This window comes from Mauremys reevesii, linkage group 1 (genome assembly GCF_016161935.1).
Source record: "Mauremys reevesii isolate NIE-2019 linkage group 1, ASM1616193v1, whole genome shotgun sequence".
Classification (NCBI taxonomy): domain Eukaryota; kingdom Metazoa; phylum Chordata; order Testudines; family Geoemydidae; genus Mauremys; species Mauremys reevesii.
Genome location: NC_052623.1, coordinates 11,665,492 through 11,685,838, shown reverse-complemented (window position 1 = coordinate 11,685,838; position 20,347 = coordinate 11,665,492). Strand labels below are relative to the sequence as shown.

General features: G+C 55.3%; 1 protein-coding gene across 1 annotated transcript in view; it reads right to left on the bottom strand.

Moving 5' to 3' along the window:
* Positions 1–17,550: 17,550 nt before the first annotated feature.
* The window catches only part of RHOG (ras homolog family member G), a 29,560-nt gene continuing 26,763 nt past the window's right edge, over positions 17,551–20,347 (bottom strand). Inside the window, exon 2 of the mRNA XM_039497125.1 lies at positions 17,551–19,210. Within this exon, the coding sequence (XP_039353059.1) occupies positions 18,600–19,175 (576 nt within the window). The 5' untranslated portion in view covers positions 19,176–19,210 and the 3' untranslated portion in view covers positions 17,551–18,599. The remainder of the gene's footprint in view (positions 19,211–20,347) is intronic.

Here is a 20,347-nt window from a genome sequence, read left to right as displayed (position 1 = left end):
CAGGCCAATGCTCAAATCACTGAGCTATCCCTCCCCTCCTTCCTGGCCTAGACACCCCTGTGTGCACACACACCCGTCCCTTCCTGGCCCAGACACCCCTGCGCACACACACCCGTCCCTTCCTGGCCCAGACACCCCTGCACTCCTGTCCCTTCCTGGCCCAGACACCCCTGCACTCCTGTCCCTTCCTGGCTCCTGCCTTGGGCTGTTTTCGGCTCCTCCCTTCCATTCCGGGGCAGTACGTGCCTGCTCTAAGCGCCCCACCCCTGCCCAGCCTGCTGCGCCCTGGGCTGGCAGGGACCTGCTGGCTGAACAGAGGCGTCTCTATCCCACAGCATCCCTGGCCCTTCTCAAATGCCCATTGTCTTCGCTGCTTGGCTGGACGTCCTCTGCAGGGGCCTTGGCAGACACCCAGCAGAATGGGGAGGCCTCAGCGAAAGCCGCTTCCCCGCAGGGTGCACCCCCCGCTGCCCTCTCTGCCGGGCAGGGCCACGGAGATGGGCCTCACGTGGGATCCCTCGCAGCCCAAATGGGGCCCAGCACTTCCAGCCCATGACCTCAGTGCCCACCCACACGCTGTGCCCTGAGCCCGGCCTCACACGGGTGAACTAGGGAGAAGGGGAAGCTGGAGGGGGACGGTGCAGCAGGACTGAGGGCTATGCCACAGGACACGGCCCCCCTGGGAAGGTGGGGAAGGAATTCACTAAGGGGTGATGGGCCAGACCCAGCATTCCTTTCCCGGCTGATTCCACGCTCTGCAGCTGGCAGCTCCCAGAGCCGGGGACGTGAATGTGCCTCCTGTCCGGCGTAAGTGGCCACTGGCAAATGGCTGCTGTCACGCCACTGGGAGGATTAGCCGGGGGCGGGGGGCGGTGTCTTGCAGGCTTGCAGCCCTACAAAACTGATGGCTCTGTGGCCAGTGATTGAGATAATGTGTCTGGCTCCCTGTCCATCAGCTCCAGGCTGGCAGACACCCCTGTGTGCTCAGAGTTCACCTGCTGGGTGTTATGTCTCCTCGGCATTGTTCAGGAATCGCTGTTCCTGAGTAACACCAGGCACCGCCAAGCCCTGGATGCCTGGTGCTGCTCACACAGTTGCATAGCCCAGTCTCCGGGGCGGGGAGGGATAAGGCCTCTTTTGCACGGCATGGGCCCAGGCCTTGCCTCGCTCTCCCCAAACCTTGCCACCATGACGCCGTTAATACACAAGCCGGCGGCCACCCGCTGCTCAGTGGGAAGAGCCGCTTCTCCTGGAATGTAGAGGATAAAACTTTCCCTGTCTACAGTGCCATCCTTCACAGGAGCCCTAAGGGCTTTACAAACTTCCAGGTCCATGAGGTGGGTGTTATTACCCCCATTGTATGGAAGGGCAAACTGAGGCACAGTGCTGGCATGATTTGCCCTGGGCCATGCAGGAACTCAGGGGGAATGCCAGGCCTATCACACAGATCTCCTGATTCATGGGCCATAGCTGCTAGACCAGTCATTCCTGCACGACAGCCCCTGGCACGCTGGCTGGTCACACGGGCCTGGCGCCTCTCCCGGCTTCCCGCTGGGAAATCATATATGAATAAGCTGGAAATATCATATTGCCACTATATAAATCCATGGTACGCCCACATCTTAAATACTGCGTGCAGATGTGGTCGCCCCATCGCGAAAAAGATATATTGGAATTGGAAAAGGTTCAGAAACGGGCAACAAAAATTATTAGGAGTATGGAACAGCTTTTGTATGAGGAGAGATTAATAAGACTGGGACTTTTCAACTTGGCATAGAGACAACTAAGGGGGGACATGATAGAGGTCTATAAAATCATGACTGGTGTGAAGAAAGTGAATCAGGAAGTGTTATTTACTCCTCATAACACAAGAACTAGGGGGTCACCTGATAAAATTAATAAGCAGCAGGTTTACAACAAACAAAAGGAAGTATTTCTTCACACAACGCACAGTCAACCTGTGGAACTCCCTGTCAGAGGATGTTGTGAAGGCCAAGACTATAAGAGGGTTCAAAAAAGAACTACAGTTCATGGAGGACAGGTCCATCAATGGCTATTGGCCAGGACTGGGAATGGGTGACAGGGGCTGGATCACTTGGTGATGACCTGTTCTGTTCACTCCCTTTGGGGGCACCTGGCATTGGCCACTGTCAGAAGACAGGATATTGGGCTAGGACCTTTGGTCTGACCCAGTGTGGCCGTTCTTATGTTTCTTAACTTCATGAAAACGAATGGACTGCTACCTGCATTGTTTTCACTTACCTGTATCCTGGTATAATGGAGTAGCAAACGTACTTTGTGCATACCCCTGTAACTGAATAACCCAGCAAAGGGGAACGAAGGCAAATGCGGAATGCAAATGAAGAACTGTAACAGAAAATTGCTCATTTCAAAGCAAGTGGTCGTTGCGTGTGATGATCAGAGGTCAAAGACTCAAAATGTGTTCCTCACTCTCCAGCAGGAAAGGAAAAGCCAGCATGGGTAGTGCCCCTGGCAGCTTGTTTCCTGTGAGATGAAGCTATACGTATGGTTCAGGGAAAGAGCCTGCATCTCTGGCTGTTTGGACTCTTACAGGGAAATGTATCAGATGCAAAGTGGAGAGCCCCAGAGACAATCTGGGTACCCTGAAAAGGCTTGTGGGAAACTGGCAGTTTATCCACAGGTGCTGGAACTAGGGGTGCTGCTGCACCGCTTGGCTTGAAGTGGTTTCCATCATATACAGGCTTTACAGTTTGATTCAATGGCTCTCAGCACCCCCCTTATAAACATCATTCCAGCCCCCCTGTACATCACTGCCACTCTTTGGAGCTACAGACTGTGGCTCACCTGTGCATATATTTTATCAGCTTTAACCTCTTAATAACTCCCACTTCCTTTTCTTAGCTACTAAGAATAGTTAGTTTGCTGTGGAATTGGCTGCCAGCGTTGTCTTTGGTGTAGGCGCTGAGGTCAGTGACTGGTCTCTTGGGATGATGGGGTGTGATTTTTGGTTTAATTAAGTCCAGTTTGTCTGGGGGCAAGGGAGACTAAGGGGACTGGTTGTGACTCCATGGTAAGACTTTTTACAATGGTCCGGGCAGGGCCACCCGGGGTGGGGGTGGGGGGACAAGTGGGGCAATTTGCCCCAGACCCCGGGCCCCACCAGGGCCCCGCGCGAGCCCCGGCCGAGAATCCCTTCCCTGGCTAGAGGCGCCTTTTTAATTTTTACTCACCCAGCGGCGCTCCGGGTCGTCATTGGCACTTCAGCGGCGGGGGCCCTTCGCGCGCTCCGGGTCTTCGGCGGCATTTCGGGCGGTGGGTCCTTCAGTGCTGCTGAAGATGCGGAGCAAGTGAAGGACCTGCGGCTGAAGACTTGGGGTGCCACCCGGTGAGTACAAGCGCCGCAGCGGGTGGTGCCCTTTTTTATGTTCGCTCCCCCACTTTGCCCCAGGCCCCCTGAATCCTCTGGGCGGCCCTGGGTCCGGGAGTTCACATTTGTTACTGGCTTGGTGAAATCTAATTAGAGAGCACACCGCCAGCTTGCGGGGGGTGGGGGGCTGGCCTGTTCTGACAGTCTGCCCTGAGGTCGGCACTCACAGTCGTGAGCGTGCCACAGAGCCCCATTGCGCCAGGCGCTGTACGTGCACATAAGGAGCCACTTCTGAAGTGCCTATAATCTGCAAAGGATGAGAGGAGAAAATTTGGCCTAGAGAGGGGGCGTGACTAGACCAGGAATAGAACCCAGGCATCCTGAGGCCTGTGAAAGTCCCTCCAGGGATCAATGTGCATCATTATTATTCACTCCTGACTCTGCTGAGAAACCGGGGTTCCCAAGCAGCGGGGGGAGAGGGATTTGGGGGAGGGGACTCTCTGTCCATTTCTCTGTTGCTCAAGATGGGGAAGCTGAGACACAGACAATGACAAGGCCATGCGCTCCCGAATGACCTGTCATTGCGGGAACCTCAGTTTGTGGGTGCTCAGTTTTAGGCATGCCGGGGCCTTGTTTTCCCGGGTGCTACGTGCTCACAACTCCCAGGATGAGCCCAGAGCGCAGATGACACGACAGCTGTCTCCGGTTCTGTCTGCTCCACGGCTGCTGTTTCCCAGCACTGCCCTTGCTGGGACCTTCGCTGGGGCTTGGAGCTGGGAACGGGTCTCTGAGCCCTGCTGGGTTAGGGGCCAGGCAGGCATGAGGTGCTACGTGGCCCATGACTGAGCTGTGGGTGCTGGGATGCCACAGAAGAGCTAGCCCCAGAGCCAGAGGTGGGTGAGGCCAGGCGTGCGGCACCAGCCCTGAGCCCGGACCCACCCGCTCTTTGCCTTAGGGGTTGGAAGCTGGGTCCAGTGGGAGGCACCAGATTCCAGCCTGTTACCCAGGATTCACACCAGCTCTCTGGCCCACTGGGAGCGCCCGGAAAGGGTCAGCGCTGGCCCCGTGCCCCATGCCCGGCATGCGCCTGCTGCCTGGGCATCGGAGGGACATTGGGCTCAACACAGCAACACACACACACACACACACTCTCCCAGAGGCCACTGGCACCCAGCCATGTGCGGCCGCCTGAGGCACTGCCCTGGGCTGGCGCAGCCTGTGAGGGGGCTATGTAGCGTGAGGGAAGGGGCGGCTCTGGGAGAGGCCGGGGCACCCAGCGGGCTGCGCTCGGTCAGGAACGCGTGTGTGGAGCTCGCCCACGGGCAGAACCGCTCGGCTGCAGAGCTGCCGGACCCTGGCTGCTGGAGCATTGCCAGCACCTGCTGCCGTGGCTGACGGCTCTCTCTTGGCGGCCCCCCAACCCCACTCCCGGAACCTGCTGGGACTTTCCATGAGACTGGGCCCTGGGGACTCCAATTTCCCTTCCCTCCCTTGGCAGCAAGAAGAGAAATAAGGGTCTGAATTCCTTGTGGCGTGACCCCTCTCCCCGACCATAGGATGCTTATACTGCTACCCATCAGCGTAGTATGTGGGACCCCCGGCCCGACCTCTGCACATTACATTGGCCCTGAGGGACTCAGGGATCACACAGGCCAAATACATCCCAGCGCCAGAGATCCACAGCCTGAGAGGCTTCCTAGGCAGGGTACCACCGTGTTCCAGGCCAGGGCAGCCAGCGAGGCCACTGACCCGACCAGGTGCGTTCAGTATTGTAACGTGCCCATCGACACCCACCACATCATGGGGACTGTCGTCTCTCAGCGCTCCGGAGCAACTTCTGGTGTCGCTCTTGCTGTTACCAGATCCAGACTCCAGGCACTTGAGCTAACAGAGAATCGCCATTAGCTGCTAGCAGTATATGGCCAGTGTAACAAGGGAAAGAGAAACTTCCCCAAAATAATTCTTCGGCGGAGCTTTCAGAAAACCAGCCACTCTTGAGTTAAAAATGGCCAGTGATGGGGCATCCACCACGGCCCTTGGTAAATTGTTCCAGTGGTTAATTACGCTCACTGTTAAAAATTTACACCTTGTCAAGCTAAATAGACTTGAGTATATCACTGTAAGGCAGGTTTGTGATATTGCACGTCATATGAGTTTATGAAAATATGCTAATGAGTGTGACTATAATGTCACTGGAATATGCTTCATGCAAAAGGTCTCTTGTAAGGCGTCATTACAAAGCTTATCATCTACTGAGTGCGGTCATCCGATTTGTATAAATGTATCATTCTTGTATCTCAAACTAGAAATATGAAATATAACTCTGAGGTCCTATTGTAATTATGCAAAGTGTGGGCCATTAATGGTGGTTTGGAATCTTGATGGCTCCCAGCAACTAGGACAATTGGTTGTAAATGGCTCAGTTTACGGGCAAGCCTTCCTGTGAGTCAGGCCAGGAGGAATGAAGGCTTGGGGTCTCACAGGACATGTGACCATGTCACCTGGTACTGGAATCCATCTTAAACCTGGGGCTTTTCCATTTAGAAGGAGGGGTGGGGACCCAGAAAGACAAATGATTCCTGGCTTGTGCCAAAGCTATATAAGGGGGTGAAACAGAACAAAGGGGGCTGCAATCATGAGAAATCCCCTAGTTACCACCTGAGCTGGAACAAGAACTGTACCAGGGGAAAGGATTGGGCCCAGACTAGAAAGGCGTCTAGTATGTGAAAGAAGCTTATTGGAACATTTCTGAGGGTGAGATTTACCTGCATTCAGTTTCTTAAATGTATTAGGCTTAGACTTGTGTGTTTTAATTCATTTTGCTTGGTAACTTACTTTGTTCTGTCTGTTATTACTTGGAATCACTTAAATCCTACTTTCTGTATTTAATAATCACTTTTCCTTATTAATTAACCCAAAGTAAGTGATTAATACCTGGGGGTGCAAAGAGCTGTGCATATCTCTCCATCTGTGTTATAGAGGGCGGACAATTTATGAGTTTACCCTGCATATGCTTTATATAGAATAAAACGGATTTATCTGGAGTTTGGATCCCATTGGAAGTTGAGTGTTGGGTGATAGAGACAGGAGCACTTCTTAAGCTGTTTTCAGTTAAGCCTGCAGCTTTGGGGTTCAGACCTGGGTCTGTGTTTGCAGCAGGCTAGCGTGTCTGGCTCAACAAGGCAGGGTTCTGAAGTCCCAAGCTGGCAGGGAAAACAGGCTCAGAGGTTGTCTCAGCAGATCATCTGGCAGTCCCAAGGGGGGTCTCTGTGACCCAACCTGTCACAAGGTTTTCTAAGCCTTTAATCATTCGTGTGTCTCTTCTTTGAACCCTCTCCAATTTCTCGCCATCCTTCTTGAATTGTGGGCACAAGAACTGGACCCAGGATTCCAGCAGTGGTCCCACCAGTGCCAAATATAGGTAGAATAACCTCTGTAAACTAACAAGGGTACAAAATATAGAGGAATGTCAGAGCAGGTTGTGCTGGTGATGGAGTGGCACAGTGTGTGAAAGAAAGCAGAGAGTCAAATATAGTTAAAATCTGAAATGACTGAAACGGTACCATAGAATCGCTATGGATAGAAATTCCATGCTTGACTAATAAAAATACAGCAGTAGGAGTATGCTACCGATCACCTAACCCGGATGGTGATGGTGATTGTGTATTAATCAAGGAGATTAACAAGGCTACAAAAACAGAAAACTCACTAGAGGATTTCAACTATCTCCATATTGAGTGGGTATATGTCACCTCAGGATGGGATGCAGAAATGAGATTTCTAGACACCACTAACGGCTGCTTCTTGGAGCAGCTAGTTCTGGAGCCCACAAGGGGAGAGGCAATTCTTGATTTAGCCCCAAGTGGAGCACAGGATCTGGTCCAAGAGGGGAATACAGCTGAACCACTTGGTAATAGCAACCACACTGTTGTTAAATTTAACATCCTCATAGATGGGAGAATACCAAAGAAACCTAGCACAGCAGCTTCAAAAAGGGGAATTAGACCAAAATGAGGAAGCCAGTTAAACAGAAATGAAAAGGAACAGTCACAAAAGTGAAATGTCTGCAAGCTGCATGGAAGCTATGTAAAATACCATTTTAGAGGCTCAAACTAAAGGTATACCTCAAATAAACAAAAGCAGCACGAGGATGAAAAAATGCCACTATGGCTAAACAACAGAATAAAAGAGGCGGTTAGAGGCAAAACTGGAAGTCAAATCCTGTTGAGCAAAACAGAAGGGAGCATAAACTCTGGCAAGTGTAAAAATATAATTAGGCAGGCCAGAAAAGAATTTGAAGAGCAATTACCAAAAGACACAAAAACTAACAGCAATTTTTTTTTAAAGTACACCAGAAGCAGGAAGCCTGCCAAAGAATCAGTGGGGCCACTGGATGAGTGAGGTGCTAAAGGAGCAGTCAAGGAAGACAAGGCCATTAAATGAATTTTTTGCATTGGTCTTCACTGCAGAGGAGGTGAGGGAGATTCCCACACCTGAGCCATTCTGTTTAGGTGACAAATCTGAGGAACTGTCCCTGATTGAGGTGTCTATAGAGGAGGTTTTGGAACAAACTGAGAAATTAACAATAATAAGTCACCAGGGACAGATGGAATTTACCCAACAGTTCTGAAGGAACTCAAATGTGAAATTGCAGAACTACTAACTGTGGTATTTATCCTATTGCTTAAATCAGCCGCTGTACCAGAAGACTGGCGGCTAACTAATGTAATGGCAAATTAAAAAAAAGACTCCAGAGGTGAACATGGCAATTACAGGCCAGTAAGCCTAAATTCATTACCAGGCAAATTGGTGGAAACTATAGCAAAGATCAGAATGATCAGACACACAGATGAACACAATGTGTTTGGGAACAGTTAACATGGCTTTTGTAAAAGGAAATCATGCCTCACCAGTCTACTAGAATTCTTTCAGGGGGTCAACAAGCATGCAGGCAAGGGTGATCCAGTGGACACAGTGTACTTGGACTTTCAGAAAGCCTCTGACAACGTCTCTCACCAAAGGCTCTTAAGCAACGTAAGTTGTGATGGGATAAGAGGGAAGGTCCACTCATGGATCAGTAACTGGTTAAAAGACAGGAAACAAAGGGTAGGAATAAATGGTCAGTTTTCAGAATGGAGAGAAGTAAATAGCGGCGTCCCCCAGGGGTCTGTACTGGGCCCAGTTAACATATTCCAGGAATAGTCAACATATTCCTAAATTATCTAGAAAAGGGTATGAACAGAGGTGGCAAAATTTGCAGATGATGCAAACTTACCCAAGCTAGTTAAGTCCAAAGCAGATTGCGAAGAGTTACAAAGGGATCTCACAAAACTGGGTGACTGGGCAACAAAATGGCAGATGAAATTCAAAGTACTTCACACTGGAAAACCTAATCCCAACTGTACATACAGTCACAATGGGTTCCCAAGGTAGAATTCTCCTTCCCACACAACGACCTAAAACTCACTGCTGCTTCTAAATCAGAGGTAGGCAACCTATGGCAGGGGTGCCGAAGGCGGCATGCAAGCTGATTTTCAGTGGCACTCACACTTCCCAGGTCCCAGCCACCGGTCCAGGGGGCTATGCATTTTAATTTAATTTTAAATGAAGCTTCTTACATTTTAAAAGCCTTATGTACTTTACATACAACAATAGTTTAGTTATATATTATAGACTTATAGAAAGAGACTTTCTAAAAACGTTAAAATGTATTACTGGCACGCGAAACCTTAAATTAGAGTGAATAAATGAAGATTCGGCACATCACTTCTGAAAGGTTGCAGACCCCTGTTCTAAATAGACGGGACAGAGGTTGGAAGATGGAAGCACCCACCCTGCAGGAATGGGGGGTCTCTTTGCTCTTTTATAATAACAATTGGCATCCAGTGGTATCAAAGAGCTCCCCAGCAGTGGGGCAGTATCATTATCCCCATTGTACAGCTGTGGAAACTGAGGCACATAGCAGGACCCTCAAAGTCACAGGATGAGCTGAGACTATAACCAGGTCTCTGGATGGCCAACCCTGTGCACGACTCACTAGACCATCCCGCTAGAGGCCCGGGGAGGCCACGCCAGCCCAGCAGCATGCGGAAAGGCAGCGTAGCTGGTAGGTCCGGGCTGGAGGAACCGAGAACCAGCCGGTCTCATTCTCCTCTCCCCTTTCCCCACGGAGTTGTCCCACTCCCTCCCTGCGCTGTGGGCACGCGCGCGCCTGGCTCAATGGGTTGTGTTCGTTCGCCAGGCTCAGCTTCTCAGCAGGGCACGGCCCAATGCTCCCAGCCTGTGTCCCCTTCCCTTCCTCCTGCCAAGCTGCCCCCGCCCATCCCCCGCAGGCGGGTTTGCTAGTGAAATGAGGAGGCAGATGGGGAACAATGGGGTTCTGTTGCCGGCTCTGGGTCTGTCCCTCCACCAGGAAGTCAGGCCGCTGGGCTGCCGGCAAACAAAGGGCTCGTTTGCATCCCTGTGGCGGTGGGAGGAACAGGCACTGCCAAGCAGCCCTGATAAGAGGGGCGGCTGGCTCCAGGCCATGCCAGGCCGCAGGCCAGCACGTGCCTCCCGCCCCCGGGTCTCCAGCCTGAGGGACGCCAGGGGAGGGAGGGAGGCACCCCTAGCTGGGGCCAGAGACAGGCCCCGAGGGGTCGTGGCCGGGCTGAGGGGGGCACGTTAGCGCAGCCCTGCAATCAAGCCCCTCATTAAAAAGCCTGTCCCAGAACAGAACAGGCCCCTGAGCCTGGGAACCGGCCTCTGCCAGCTCCGACTCTGCGAGCTACAGGGGAAGGTGCAGCCCCCAGCGTAAGTGCCGGACAATGGGCAGCTGTTCCTTCCTGACCCGGCGTCTGCCCTGCAGCCTGACGCTGGCTCGGTGGCCCTTGCCATGGTCCTCCTGGCTTGGGGCCCAGCAGACGCCGCTGGTTCCCACCTCAGGGGCTGGGTCCTGCAGCGGCAGAGGCCACGTGCCTGCGTCTGCCCCGGTATCGGTGTGCCCCGGCCGCGCCCTGTGTGCCAGGGACCTCTCTGTGACCTGCCCTGGATGAGCCACCCACCCCAGGCACAAGATTGCACTCTTTAAATATATCAGAGGGATAAATACCAGGGAAGGAGAGGAATTATTTCAGCTCAGTGCTAATGTGGACACGAGGACAAACAGATATAAATTGTCAGTTAGGAAATTTAGGCTTGAAATTAGACGAAGGTTTCTAACCATCAGAGGCGTGCAATTCTGGAACAGCCTACCGAGGGAAACAGTGGGGGTGAAGGACCTCCATGACTTTAAGATTAAGCTGGATAAGTTTATGGAGGGGATGGTATGATAGGATAATGGGTTTAGTCAATAGGTGAATAACGTGCCACACTGGTAATTAGTACAAAGGGTCAATGTTGGGATATTGTTAGCCTTTTCCAGAGGGTCTGGCTGGAGAGTCTTACCCGCATGCTCGGGGTTCAGCTGATCGCCATATTTGGGGTCGGGAAGGAATTTTCCTCCAGGGTAGATTAGCAGTGGCCCTGGAGGTTTTTCGCCTTCCTCCGAAGCATGGGGCAGGGGTCGCTTGCTGGTGGATTATCTGCTACTTGAAGTCTTTAAAGCACGATTTGGAGCATTCAACAGCAGAGTCAAGGAAGAGAATTAGTTCAGGAGTGGGTGGATCGGCTTATGTGGCCTGCATCTTGCAGGAGGTCAGACTAGATGATCATAATGGTCCCTTCTGATCTTGAATTCTATGATTCTATGATTCTTAAGAGGAGATGCTGAGGGGCGCCAGGACCAGCTGAAGGTGCCCAGTGCTCCTTGCTAAGGGGAGTCTCTGGGTGCTGGCTGTACCCACATGGCGAGCCTGTTAGCCAGGGGTGTATAGGGCAGAAGGTTCCCCGGGACCCAGTAAAGCCACAGGTTGGAGGGAGGGGTCAGGCCCAGCCCCAGGCCAGGCACGTTCCAGTCCCCAGGGGCCTGGCCCGAATGCCGCTAGCCAGACGCGTTGCCTGAGCTCCATCTTGGCCATGCGCTGGTTTGTTTATTCAGGGCAGGTCATTCCTAGACCAGTTCGCCGCTGACTCTGTGTGCATGGGACGGGGGCTCTGGGGCCCGGGTGCCCCCAGCCCAGCATTTGGGGGGCTGCTGGCGAGTCAGGGCCCCCCCTCTGCTGCATTCTCATGGACTCATCAGTTATGTGTGTCTCCTGGGGGGTGTCTCTCTCTCTCTTCTGTGGGGATCGAGTCTTCCTTAATGTTGGTGTCACAAGACAGCAAGGTCCTGGGACAGGCAGACGTGGGGGGGTGTATGTCCCTGGGGCAGGCAGATGCAGAGTGGGGGGGTTCCTTGGGGCAGGCAGATGCGCGGGGAGGAGAGGTGTTCCGGGGCAGACAGACAAAGTGGGGGTTCCCTGGGGCAGGCAGATAGAAGGAGGGGGGATTCCCTGGGGCAGGCAGATGCAGGGGAAGGATTCCCTGGGGCAGGCAGACACTGGGGGCGGTTCGCTGGGGCAGGCAGATATCGGGGGTGGGAGGGTTTGCTGGGGCAGGGAGATGCAGGGGAAGGATTCCCTGGGGCAGGCAGACACTGGGGGCGGTTCGCTGGGGCAGGCAGATATCGGGGTGGGAGGGTTTGCTGGGACAGGCAGATGCAGGGGGAGGGTTCCCTGGGGCAGGCAGCTGGTGGGGGATGCTAGGGGCAGGCAGATGCAGGGATGGAGTCCCTAGGACAGGCAAAGGGGGGTGGTTCCCAGGGGAGGCAGATGTGGGGGGTGGGTTCCCCAAGGCAGGCAGATGCAGGGGGTTGCATTCATGGGCCAGGCAGATGAAGTATATCTGCACTCACTCACCAGGCCCCAAATTCCCAGGCTGAGGGCAGTGGGCGGGCGGGCGGGCGGGGGGGAGGGTAGGGGGGCCCTGGCTGAGGCTCAGCATCACTCTCCAGCACCCCCTTCTGGCCCGTGTGCAGAGCAGGCAGAGATGAGCCCCAGAGGCGGCGACACCCAGCCCTCAGGGTGGCCGTCGGGGATCCCAGTCACCACTGCCCCCGAGGCAGGCGGGCAGAGAGAGAAGCTGAGTCGGAGCGAAATCACCATTGCCCTGCAGCGAGCCTGTAAATGGAACCCAGGCATCCTGGCCCCTCATCCTGTGCTCGGGCACTAGCCCCCCGGGGGCACCTAGTGATCAGCTCACATATCGGCCGCCATGCCCAGCCTGTGCCCTCGCTTCCCCTGCGGGCCGCTGCCTGGTGCGGAGCCCCATCTCCCCTGCCGGCTCATTCTGGGCATGGGGGACGTTCGGGGCTGCCATTGGAGAGGGAAAAGCTGCAGCGCCGCTGCTTTCGGGGTGCAGGGAGCCGGGGCTGCTGGGATAGGATTGGGGGAGGGGGCTGACCACTTTGCCTGGGCTGCCCATGGCTACTGAAGTTGGCTGCCCGGGATGGCGCCTTGTCTTTGCAGCTGTGCTGATGGGAGGAGATGGTCACCGTATCCGTGTGCCTTTTGCCCTGCACAGGAATGCCTTTAACTCATCGCTGCCCCGCAGCCACCTCTGGGGAGGAGCAGGGCCGTTTTGAACAGGCTGCAGCGAGGCCGACACAGCGAGCACCCAGTTATTTCTCCAGGGCCGCCCCATGCCGTCCGTCCGCGCAGCATCCCTCCAGGGTGGCTCTCCAGCAGTGCTGAGGCCTCCGTCCCCAACTGCAGGCCAGGAGAGCTGGGGTGTTCGGGGCCTTAGAGACACAGCTCCCAGGTGTCCAAAGTTGGGCACCCAAAATTGGGGTCAGTTTTGCAAAATTTGGCCCTTCCCCTCTCTGTGCCGCCGTTTTCCATCGGGTAAAAGGAGCCTGCTGGGGCCGCTGTGAGCACCAGCAGGGCTTTGAAGATAATTGGCCTAGCTAGTCTTATGCAAAAGGGGAAACCGAGGCATGGTGACTTACCCACGGTCACATGGGGAGCCAGTGGCAGAGCCAGGGACAGAATCCCCGTGGCACCTGCAGCGGGTATTTGGGGAGGCAGCATGTCACACCCCAGCCTGGCCTTACGCCAGGGCCCCAAGCCGAAACACTCCTCGGAAAGGTACAAGGGGCCTGGACTCTGGTTTTTCTGTCTGCCCACTCAGCGAGTGCCCCTGGCCCTGGGCTCAGCCCTGCCTCAGCGGGGAGAGCGCCTCCTCCATCCCCACTCGCTGCACCCGAGGAAGAGCTTTCCCTGCCGCGTGAATTCAGCCTGGCCTGGCTGCAGCAGGGCCTCGGAAGCCAACCCTGCTCCCTTCACCAGGCTCTGGGGTAGGGATCCGGGGCTCGGTCCCCCGCCCCTCTGCATGGGCGGCTGGACCACAATATATTCTGGCTGGGATTTAGCCTCCCAACTCCCGCTCAGTTTAATGCGGTTCATGTGGCGAAAGCTCCCCAGCAGCCCCTGCTCTTTAAGGGCTTCAGCTCCGGGGTTCCTGGCTCCGGCTCCCAGCCTCGGCCACCCCCAGAGGGGGGCCCTCTCCCCTGCATAGCGGCTCCAGGATCCCAGCAGAGCGGGGGGTGGGGAAGGCTGAGCCAGGCATTCCAGGCGGTGCTGGGACAGATTAAATTCTTGTGTGTGAAAAGAGCCAGCCAAGGCTGCTCCGTCCTCTGGCGGGGGAGGGGAGCAGGGAGCAGCTCCAGGGAGGGAGGGGAACCCCCAGCCGTAACTGTGGCGCCCCTCACTGCACTTTCAGAGAGGAATTAACTCTCCCACGCCCTGTGCTGGCGGAGGAGTTACTCACAGCGGCGCAGGGGGGCTAAGGGACGTGGCCAAGGTCTTTCCGCTAGGCAGTAGCAGCTGTGCCAATCTTGCCCAGCCTTGATTGTAATCCCACTCGCCAGAGGCTCCATTGGGTCAGGCTGGCACTGCCCTGTGGTGAAGTCAGCTGAGGCTCAGGGAGAGCCCGTGCGGGGACCACAGGCAGCAGAGCCTGGGATAAAGAGCACACCAGGGTCTGTCTGCCTCCAGCATCCTCTGTGCACAATTGCCTTTGCACTTTCTTCGACGCGAGCTCAATGCCCCACAGGATCGGGGACCCAGGCCCATTCTAAGTGTTGGAGATAGGGCCTTGCGAACAGAGTTTGCAGCAAGGCACCCGTGGGCCTGTACGCAGCACTCAGACCCCGAAACACAGCAACTCTGCCAGCACAAAGACTGCGCCCAACCATGGCTCGAGGGCCGGTGTGACAGCGAACCCCCATGGGCAGGGGCCGGAGAGGGTCGCTGGGCCTTGCACACTCACCGGACTTGGCTGTCAGAGCAGAGGGGGCTGCACATCCCTGAGAACGCCCTGGCCCCAGCTGCTCACATCTAGGGACCATTGGCGAGAGTTTCCCAGCCCATCTCACGGCTGGAGCCACACACAGGGAGAGGCCTCTCCTGGGGAGAGTCATAGATTTGAAGGTCAGAAGGGGCCATCATGATCATCTCAATGGGGGCTCCGATACCCTGGGGATGGGTGCAACGTAAGAGCCATGGACAGAGATCACAAGAAACTGGAGAGTCCACTTGTGTCTCATCCAAGTAGCTGTTAGAACCAGGCCAGGGCCATCCCTTCCCCAGCTGCTGAGACACTCCCCACCCGGAGGCTTAGAAAGCAGAGCCCAGGAGACACAGGGAGCCTTGACATATTCTATTTATTAAAGCAACACCGCGCGGACCTCCCGGCAGTAAGTCCCTATTGTTTCTCTTTCCTTTTTAATAAGCAGATCCCACAGGACCCAAGTCTCTTCTCCGTACAACGCGGGATTCATTTACAACCCAGGCTCCGGTTTCACAAAAGTATTAAAAACAGAGACAGAACTGCCCTTAAAGACACGTCAGCAGGAATAAAGAGATGGCACTGGATTGCGGGAGCCGGCGGGAAAACCAGAGAGGGGGCTTTGCTGCCAGCCCCCGCTCAGAAATTGCTGCCGGCTGGGTTGTATACACCATGTGTTAGATTGCTTTCGATAGTCAGCTCCTTTCCTCAGCTCCCCCAGCTCGGAGCTCGCACTTGCCTTTCTCACTGGTATGTTAGCCAGCAAAGGCAGCTCCCACAGAGGCGATGTCCACCTTGTTTGGGCTAATTTCCTGAGCCCTGTTGGCTACTCTATATGCAGTGCAGTGCGCGGATTGTATCTGCCCTGCCATCGCCCCTCTGCTGGGCAGCTGGGACCTGCTCAAGCATCTTTGGCCATGTCACCCCCTAGAGGCTGCAGCTGCCGGAGTGCCCGAGCGCTGATGCTCATCCTGCTAACCTGGATTCTCCTTTAGCTCAGGGGGCGCTAGGGTGACCAGACAGCAAGTGTGAAAAATTGGGGATGGGGGTAATAGGCACCTATATAAGACGAAGCCCCAAATATCAGGACTGTCCCTATAAAATTGGAACATCTGGTCACCCCAGGGGGTGCATTCTCCAGGGCTGGAGCAGAAGGCTGGTGTTCTAAGCCCAGCGCCGACCTGTTATGAGCTGTTTTCTCTTCTGAACTTATTGTCATCACGGTCACACACAAAGCCTTTGGGTCCCACCAGCAGTCTGCCTGGAGAGAGGGATGGAGGTTTCCTTGGCATCACCTCACCTTCATGGTAGAAGATGTTTACTGAGATGGTTTCAGAGCAAACGCTGGTTTCTGGGAAGACCTGCCCAGGGATTTGAACCAGGGGCCCCAGCCTGTGGAATCTGCAGCGAAAGGAGAATGGCCCATACTGCCAGCTCCACCCCTGCTGGAACGTCAGCGACACCCATGGCCAAACCAGGCTCAGCACTGACACCACCGCCCGGGACTCCCTCCGCTATCAATGGCAAGGCTGGCTAAGCCCGCTGGATGCTCGTCAGTGCTGTGTTAGCTGGATGGGGCCAATTATTCGTTGCTTCGTGCTACGGAAGGGGGCAGAAATATAGTGGAAACCCACCGCCAGCACCACCTGGAGAGGGCTGCAGCCTATCAGGACGGGAGTCAGGATTCCCTTGTCCTCGGCTCACGGTGGCTGCTTGACCCTGGGTGAAAGAGGGAGCAGACCGCTTGCATTTTGATAGTGCTTCCCTGCCATCACAGGACGTTCCCATTGGTCTCAGCTTCCTTATCTGACCTCGCTAACTAAAGGGGCCAGGCCGTCCTGGTCAGGACCTCATTGGACACCCTGCTGGGCAGTAACTTCTTGCATCTTTATTCAGCCATCACCAGGGCCAACGGGCTGCGCGGCCCCCTCCACCCGCCCCGGTCAGGCAGTCGGCTGTGAGCGTTGCAAAGGCACGAAAGATGTGGCGGGAGGGATGAGGGGACCCAGACCCTGGTGCCTAGAGAGACCCGCGGCGTTCCAGGCTGTCCCACGAGCTGCTCCCTCTTCCCAGCGTTCTGTTGCAATCTCCAAAAAAGAAAATCACCTCCACTCTCCCTTTTGCTACCATGCCATTTACTATCAGTTGGATGAAACTGAACCCCCTTCCTACCCCCCTGAGGCTCTTTTCCTTTTAGTGATGTTTGGTGACAATTCTTTGCCTCTGCTGGATCAACGGGCCAGGTTTGAGCGCTGAGCTTGAATCAGAACGGGGAGCGGCGAGATGATCACAGAAACATAGAATGGTAGGGCTGGAAGGGACCTCGAGAGGTTTTCGAGTCCAGGCCCCTGCACGCAGGGCAGGACCAAGCACCATGATTCAGGCTGTACTGGGCGGAGGTTTCCGTTGCGACAAGCTGTGCTGTGATGCAGCAGGATTCAAAGGGCAGCTGAGGGAAACAGGACAAGGAGGAGGAGAGACACTTCCCTGAAGGCCTTCACTGAAGTCTTCAAGATCACCCTGCTGGGCACATGATCTTCACAGCACTGCGCATTTCAAATAAACACTAGGTGACTAAGCTGTAGCTCATTAAGCAGGAGACCAATAGAGTAGGTAGCTTCTGAAGCAGTTTGGGCAGGTCTGGTCCCCAGGAAGAAGACATGTGGTCTCGTTAAAAGAGGTGGCTGGGTGCAGGAGGAGGAACTGGTCCATGATCTCAATGCAAGCAGCAAAACGCACCTGTGCTCAGCAAAGCGTGGTGCTCTTTGTAAAGAGGTGACCCACATGGGGAGGAGCAGGCCGCCTTATTCTAGCCATGGAAGAGGATGTGTGTAGCCAGCGCGGTTGTAGCCTCCGGCTCTGTAAATATGTCTCTGCAAATGGGGCCATCTCAGAAAAAAAAAAACTCCATAGAAAAAAAAACAGAAGTACAGCCCCCCCCACCCCCAACCCCCCGCCCCATGTAAGCAGAAATGCCTTCTCTTTGTAAACAGGTGGGATTTGTCGAAAGCATCTTCATGCAGGGGTACCCTTTCCAAACATGCCGAGTGGCCAGGTGGTCTCTACCAGTGAAGGGCTGTGTGGGGCTCAGAGCAGAATGAACGTTGAGGAAGCCAGGAGAAGACAATCAGAAAAAGTTTCTATAATTCCCTTCGCCCGGCAAATCACAAGTCAATCCCGTGGAAACACTGGCAGGTCTTCAATGTGACAAAGGGACTTGCTTCTTTGGCAGCTGATGAGCTTCAACCTGCAATGCAGCAATTACTCCAGTTCTGTCGGCCGTGCAGGATGGCTCAGCGGCCCCATCAAACCACCAAAGCAGCCACAGCTCCTGGAGGGCGGGCGTGTTTTAGCACTGAGCAAGGTTCCTGGTTTCCTTCCATCCCGGGAACTGATGGGTTTGGAGGACCAAAGGCCACGGAGGGGGCGCAAGTGGTTGCAGATGCCGTCTGAGCACTCGCTTCTCAGGACAGGGGTTTGCAGTGCAGCGATTTCATTTTAGTGGCCATCTGAATGGCTGACCAAGAAGTGGAAGCCATTCATCCCCAAGTGAGCTACGTACCCAGGTCCCGAGAACATGATGGGACCAGGGACTCCTTGGGGTCACATCAAAGGGGAGGGGAAACCACCTAATGACATATCAGGGTTTACCCGCCCTCCCCCAATGTGATCCAAGACAATCTACGTATTAGTGCAAACGTGGTTTATTATTATCGAGAACAGCCTTGGTTTCGTGGCACCCAGCTGTCCAATCGCGCCTTCACTGGAAGGACGCAAGGCTTGGGGAGTGGGGTTGGGGCACGCTGGATACAATGGAGGCAGGATTTCCCTTGCCGTGTCCTGGGACAGACAGCCGGGAAGCGTCTGGAGAGAGAAGGGCTGTACATACTAGCATCACTGGGAGCAGAGGGACAAGGGCGGGATCATCTCAGGGTTCTACGGCACCCTCCCCCACCCCAAGCAGCCACCAAGCCCAGCCACACCGCTTTGGTTTCTGGAGTCCTCTTCACAAAAGGATGCAGGGCTTTTTAGGTTTCACCGGGGCGGGGTTGAGGACGGCTCGCACGGCCTCCGTGAAGACCTCCTTGATGCCTTCCTGGTTGAGGGCGGAGCACTCCATGTACTTGACGGCGTGGATCTGCTTGGAGAGGCTGACCCCCTGCTGGGTGGTGACGGGCATCTGGTTCTGCTCCTTTAGCTTCTTCATGGTGTCGGGGTTGTTTCTCAGATCCTTCTTGGTGCCTACGAGGAGGATGGGCACGTTGGGGCAGTGGTGGCAGACCTCCGGGTACCACTTGTGTTTCACGTTCTCGTAGGAGGGCGGGCTGGCTATGGAGAAGCAGATGATGAAGACGTTAGTCTGGGGGTAGGAAAGCGTCCGGAGCCGGTCGTACTCCTCCTGGCCTGCCGTGTCCCACAGATTTAAGTTAATAGTCCTGCCGTCCACCGTGTTCTGGGCGCTGTAGTTGTCGAAGACGGTGGGGATGTACTCCTTGGGGAAGGCGTTGGTGGTGTAGCAAATCAAGAGGCAGGTCTTCCCCACCGCCCCATCACCCACCACCACGCACTTTATGCTCTGCATCCCGGCTCACGTTCCCTGGGCTCCGCTTCAGCAACCTGGAGGGGGAGGAGACAGAGTCAATGAGAGCGTGCTCGGTGCAGGACGCGCTGGGGACGGGCTCTGGCCTGCGCTACGCCCGGGGGCTCAGGGTAGGTGATCACAAGGGCACCTTCCAGCCTCGAGATTTTGGGATGGGTGGAAGACAAGTAAGTGCAGCTACCATTTCACCTGCCTTCTGCTCCCACCCAGGGTCTTCCACTTAGACCTACAGTCACAGCAATGTAGGGCTGGAAGGTCATCTCATTGTGTCCCCTCCCCCCCCCCACGCTGAGGCATGACCAAGTCAGGGGCGACAGAAGCTCCCGAAAAGTGTGTGTGGGGGGGGAACCCGGCCACCAGCATCCGAAACATGACCCTGCCCCCTCTGTGCCGCCCCTGCCCTCCCATGCAGCCTCTTCCCCGATCCCCAGCGCCACCCCTTCTCCCTGAGCGCACACCCTCATACCGCCCCTTCTCCCCGAGCCCCTGCCCCTCTGGCCCCTGCTTCCCCGAGGCTCCCCTCTTCCCTCCAAGGCCCTGCCCCCACCCCTCATCCCTGAGCCCCACCTTCGCACCGTCTCTTCCCTCAAGGCCCTGCCCCCCACTCACTCCTCTCCATCCTTCCTCCCCATGTCTCGCCCTCACGGCTGGTATGCCCCCCGTTCCGGCACCCCAGCCCCACTTCTCTCCAGCACACATCGCTTCCATCCACGGGAAGCCTCAGCATTCCTGAGCCTCACTCCATTCACACCAGGGCCAGCTTAGGTCCTATCTGCACCAGCAGCTGGCGTCTCAGGGGCCACGTGTTCGCTAGGATAGGAGGCCTCCAGGGAAAGCCGTGCTGGTGACTGAGTCAGTACTGAACCAGCACTCTGATGCCACGGTGAGGGGCACACAGACGGAAGCTGGGGCTCAGAGGAGACACGCAACTGAAGTCATTGATTTGTGTTGCGGTAGTGCCTAGGTGTGCCCAGTCCGGAGCCATGGCCCCCATCGTGCGAGGCGCTGGACAGACAGATGGTCTCTTTCCCCGGAGAGCTTGTAATCTAAGTCTCAGACAGGCGACAATAGGTGGGTTATTACGCCAAACAGCTGGAAAGAGCAGAAGGTAACAAAAGACAATGCCAGATGTCCTGCGTATTCATGACCAGTAA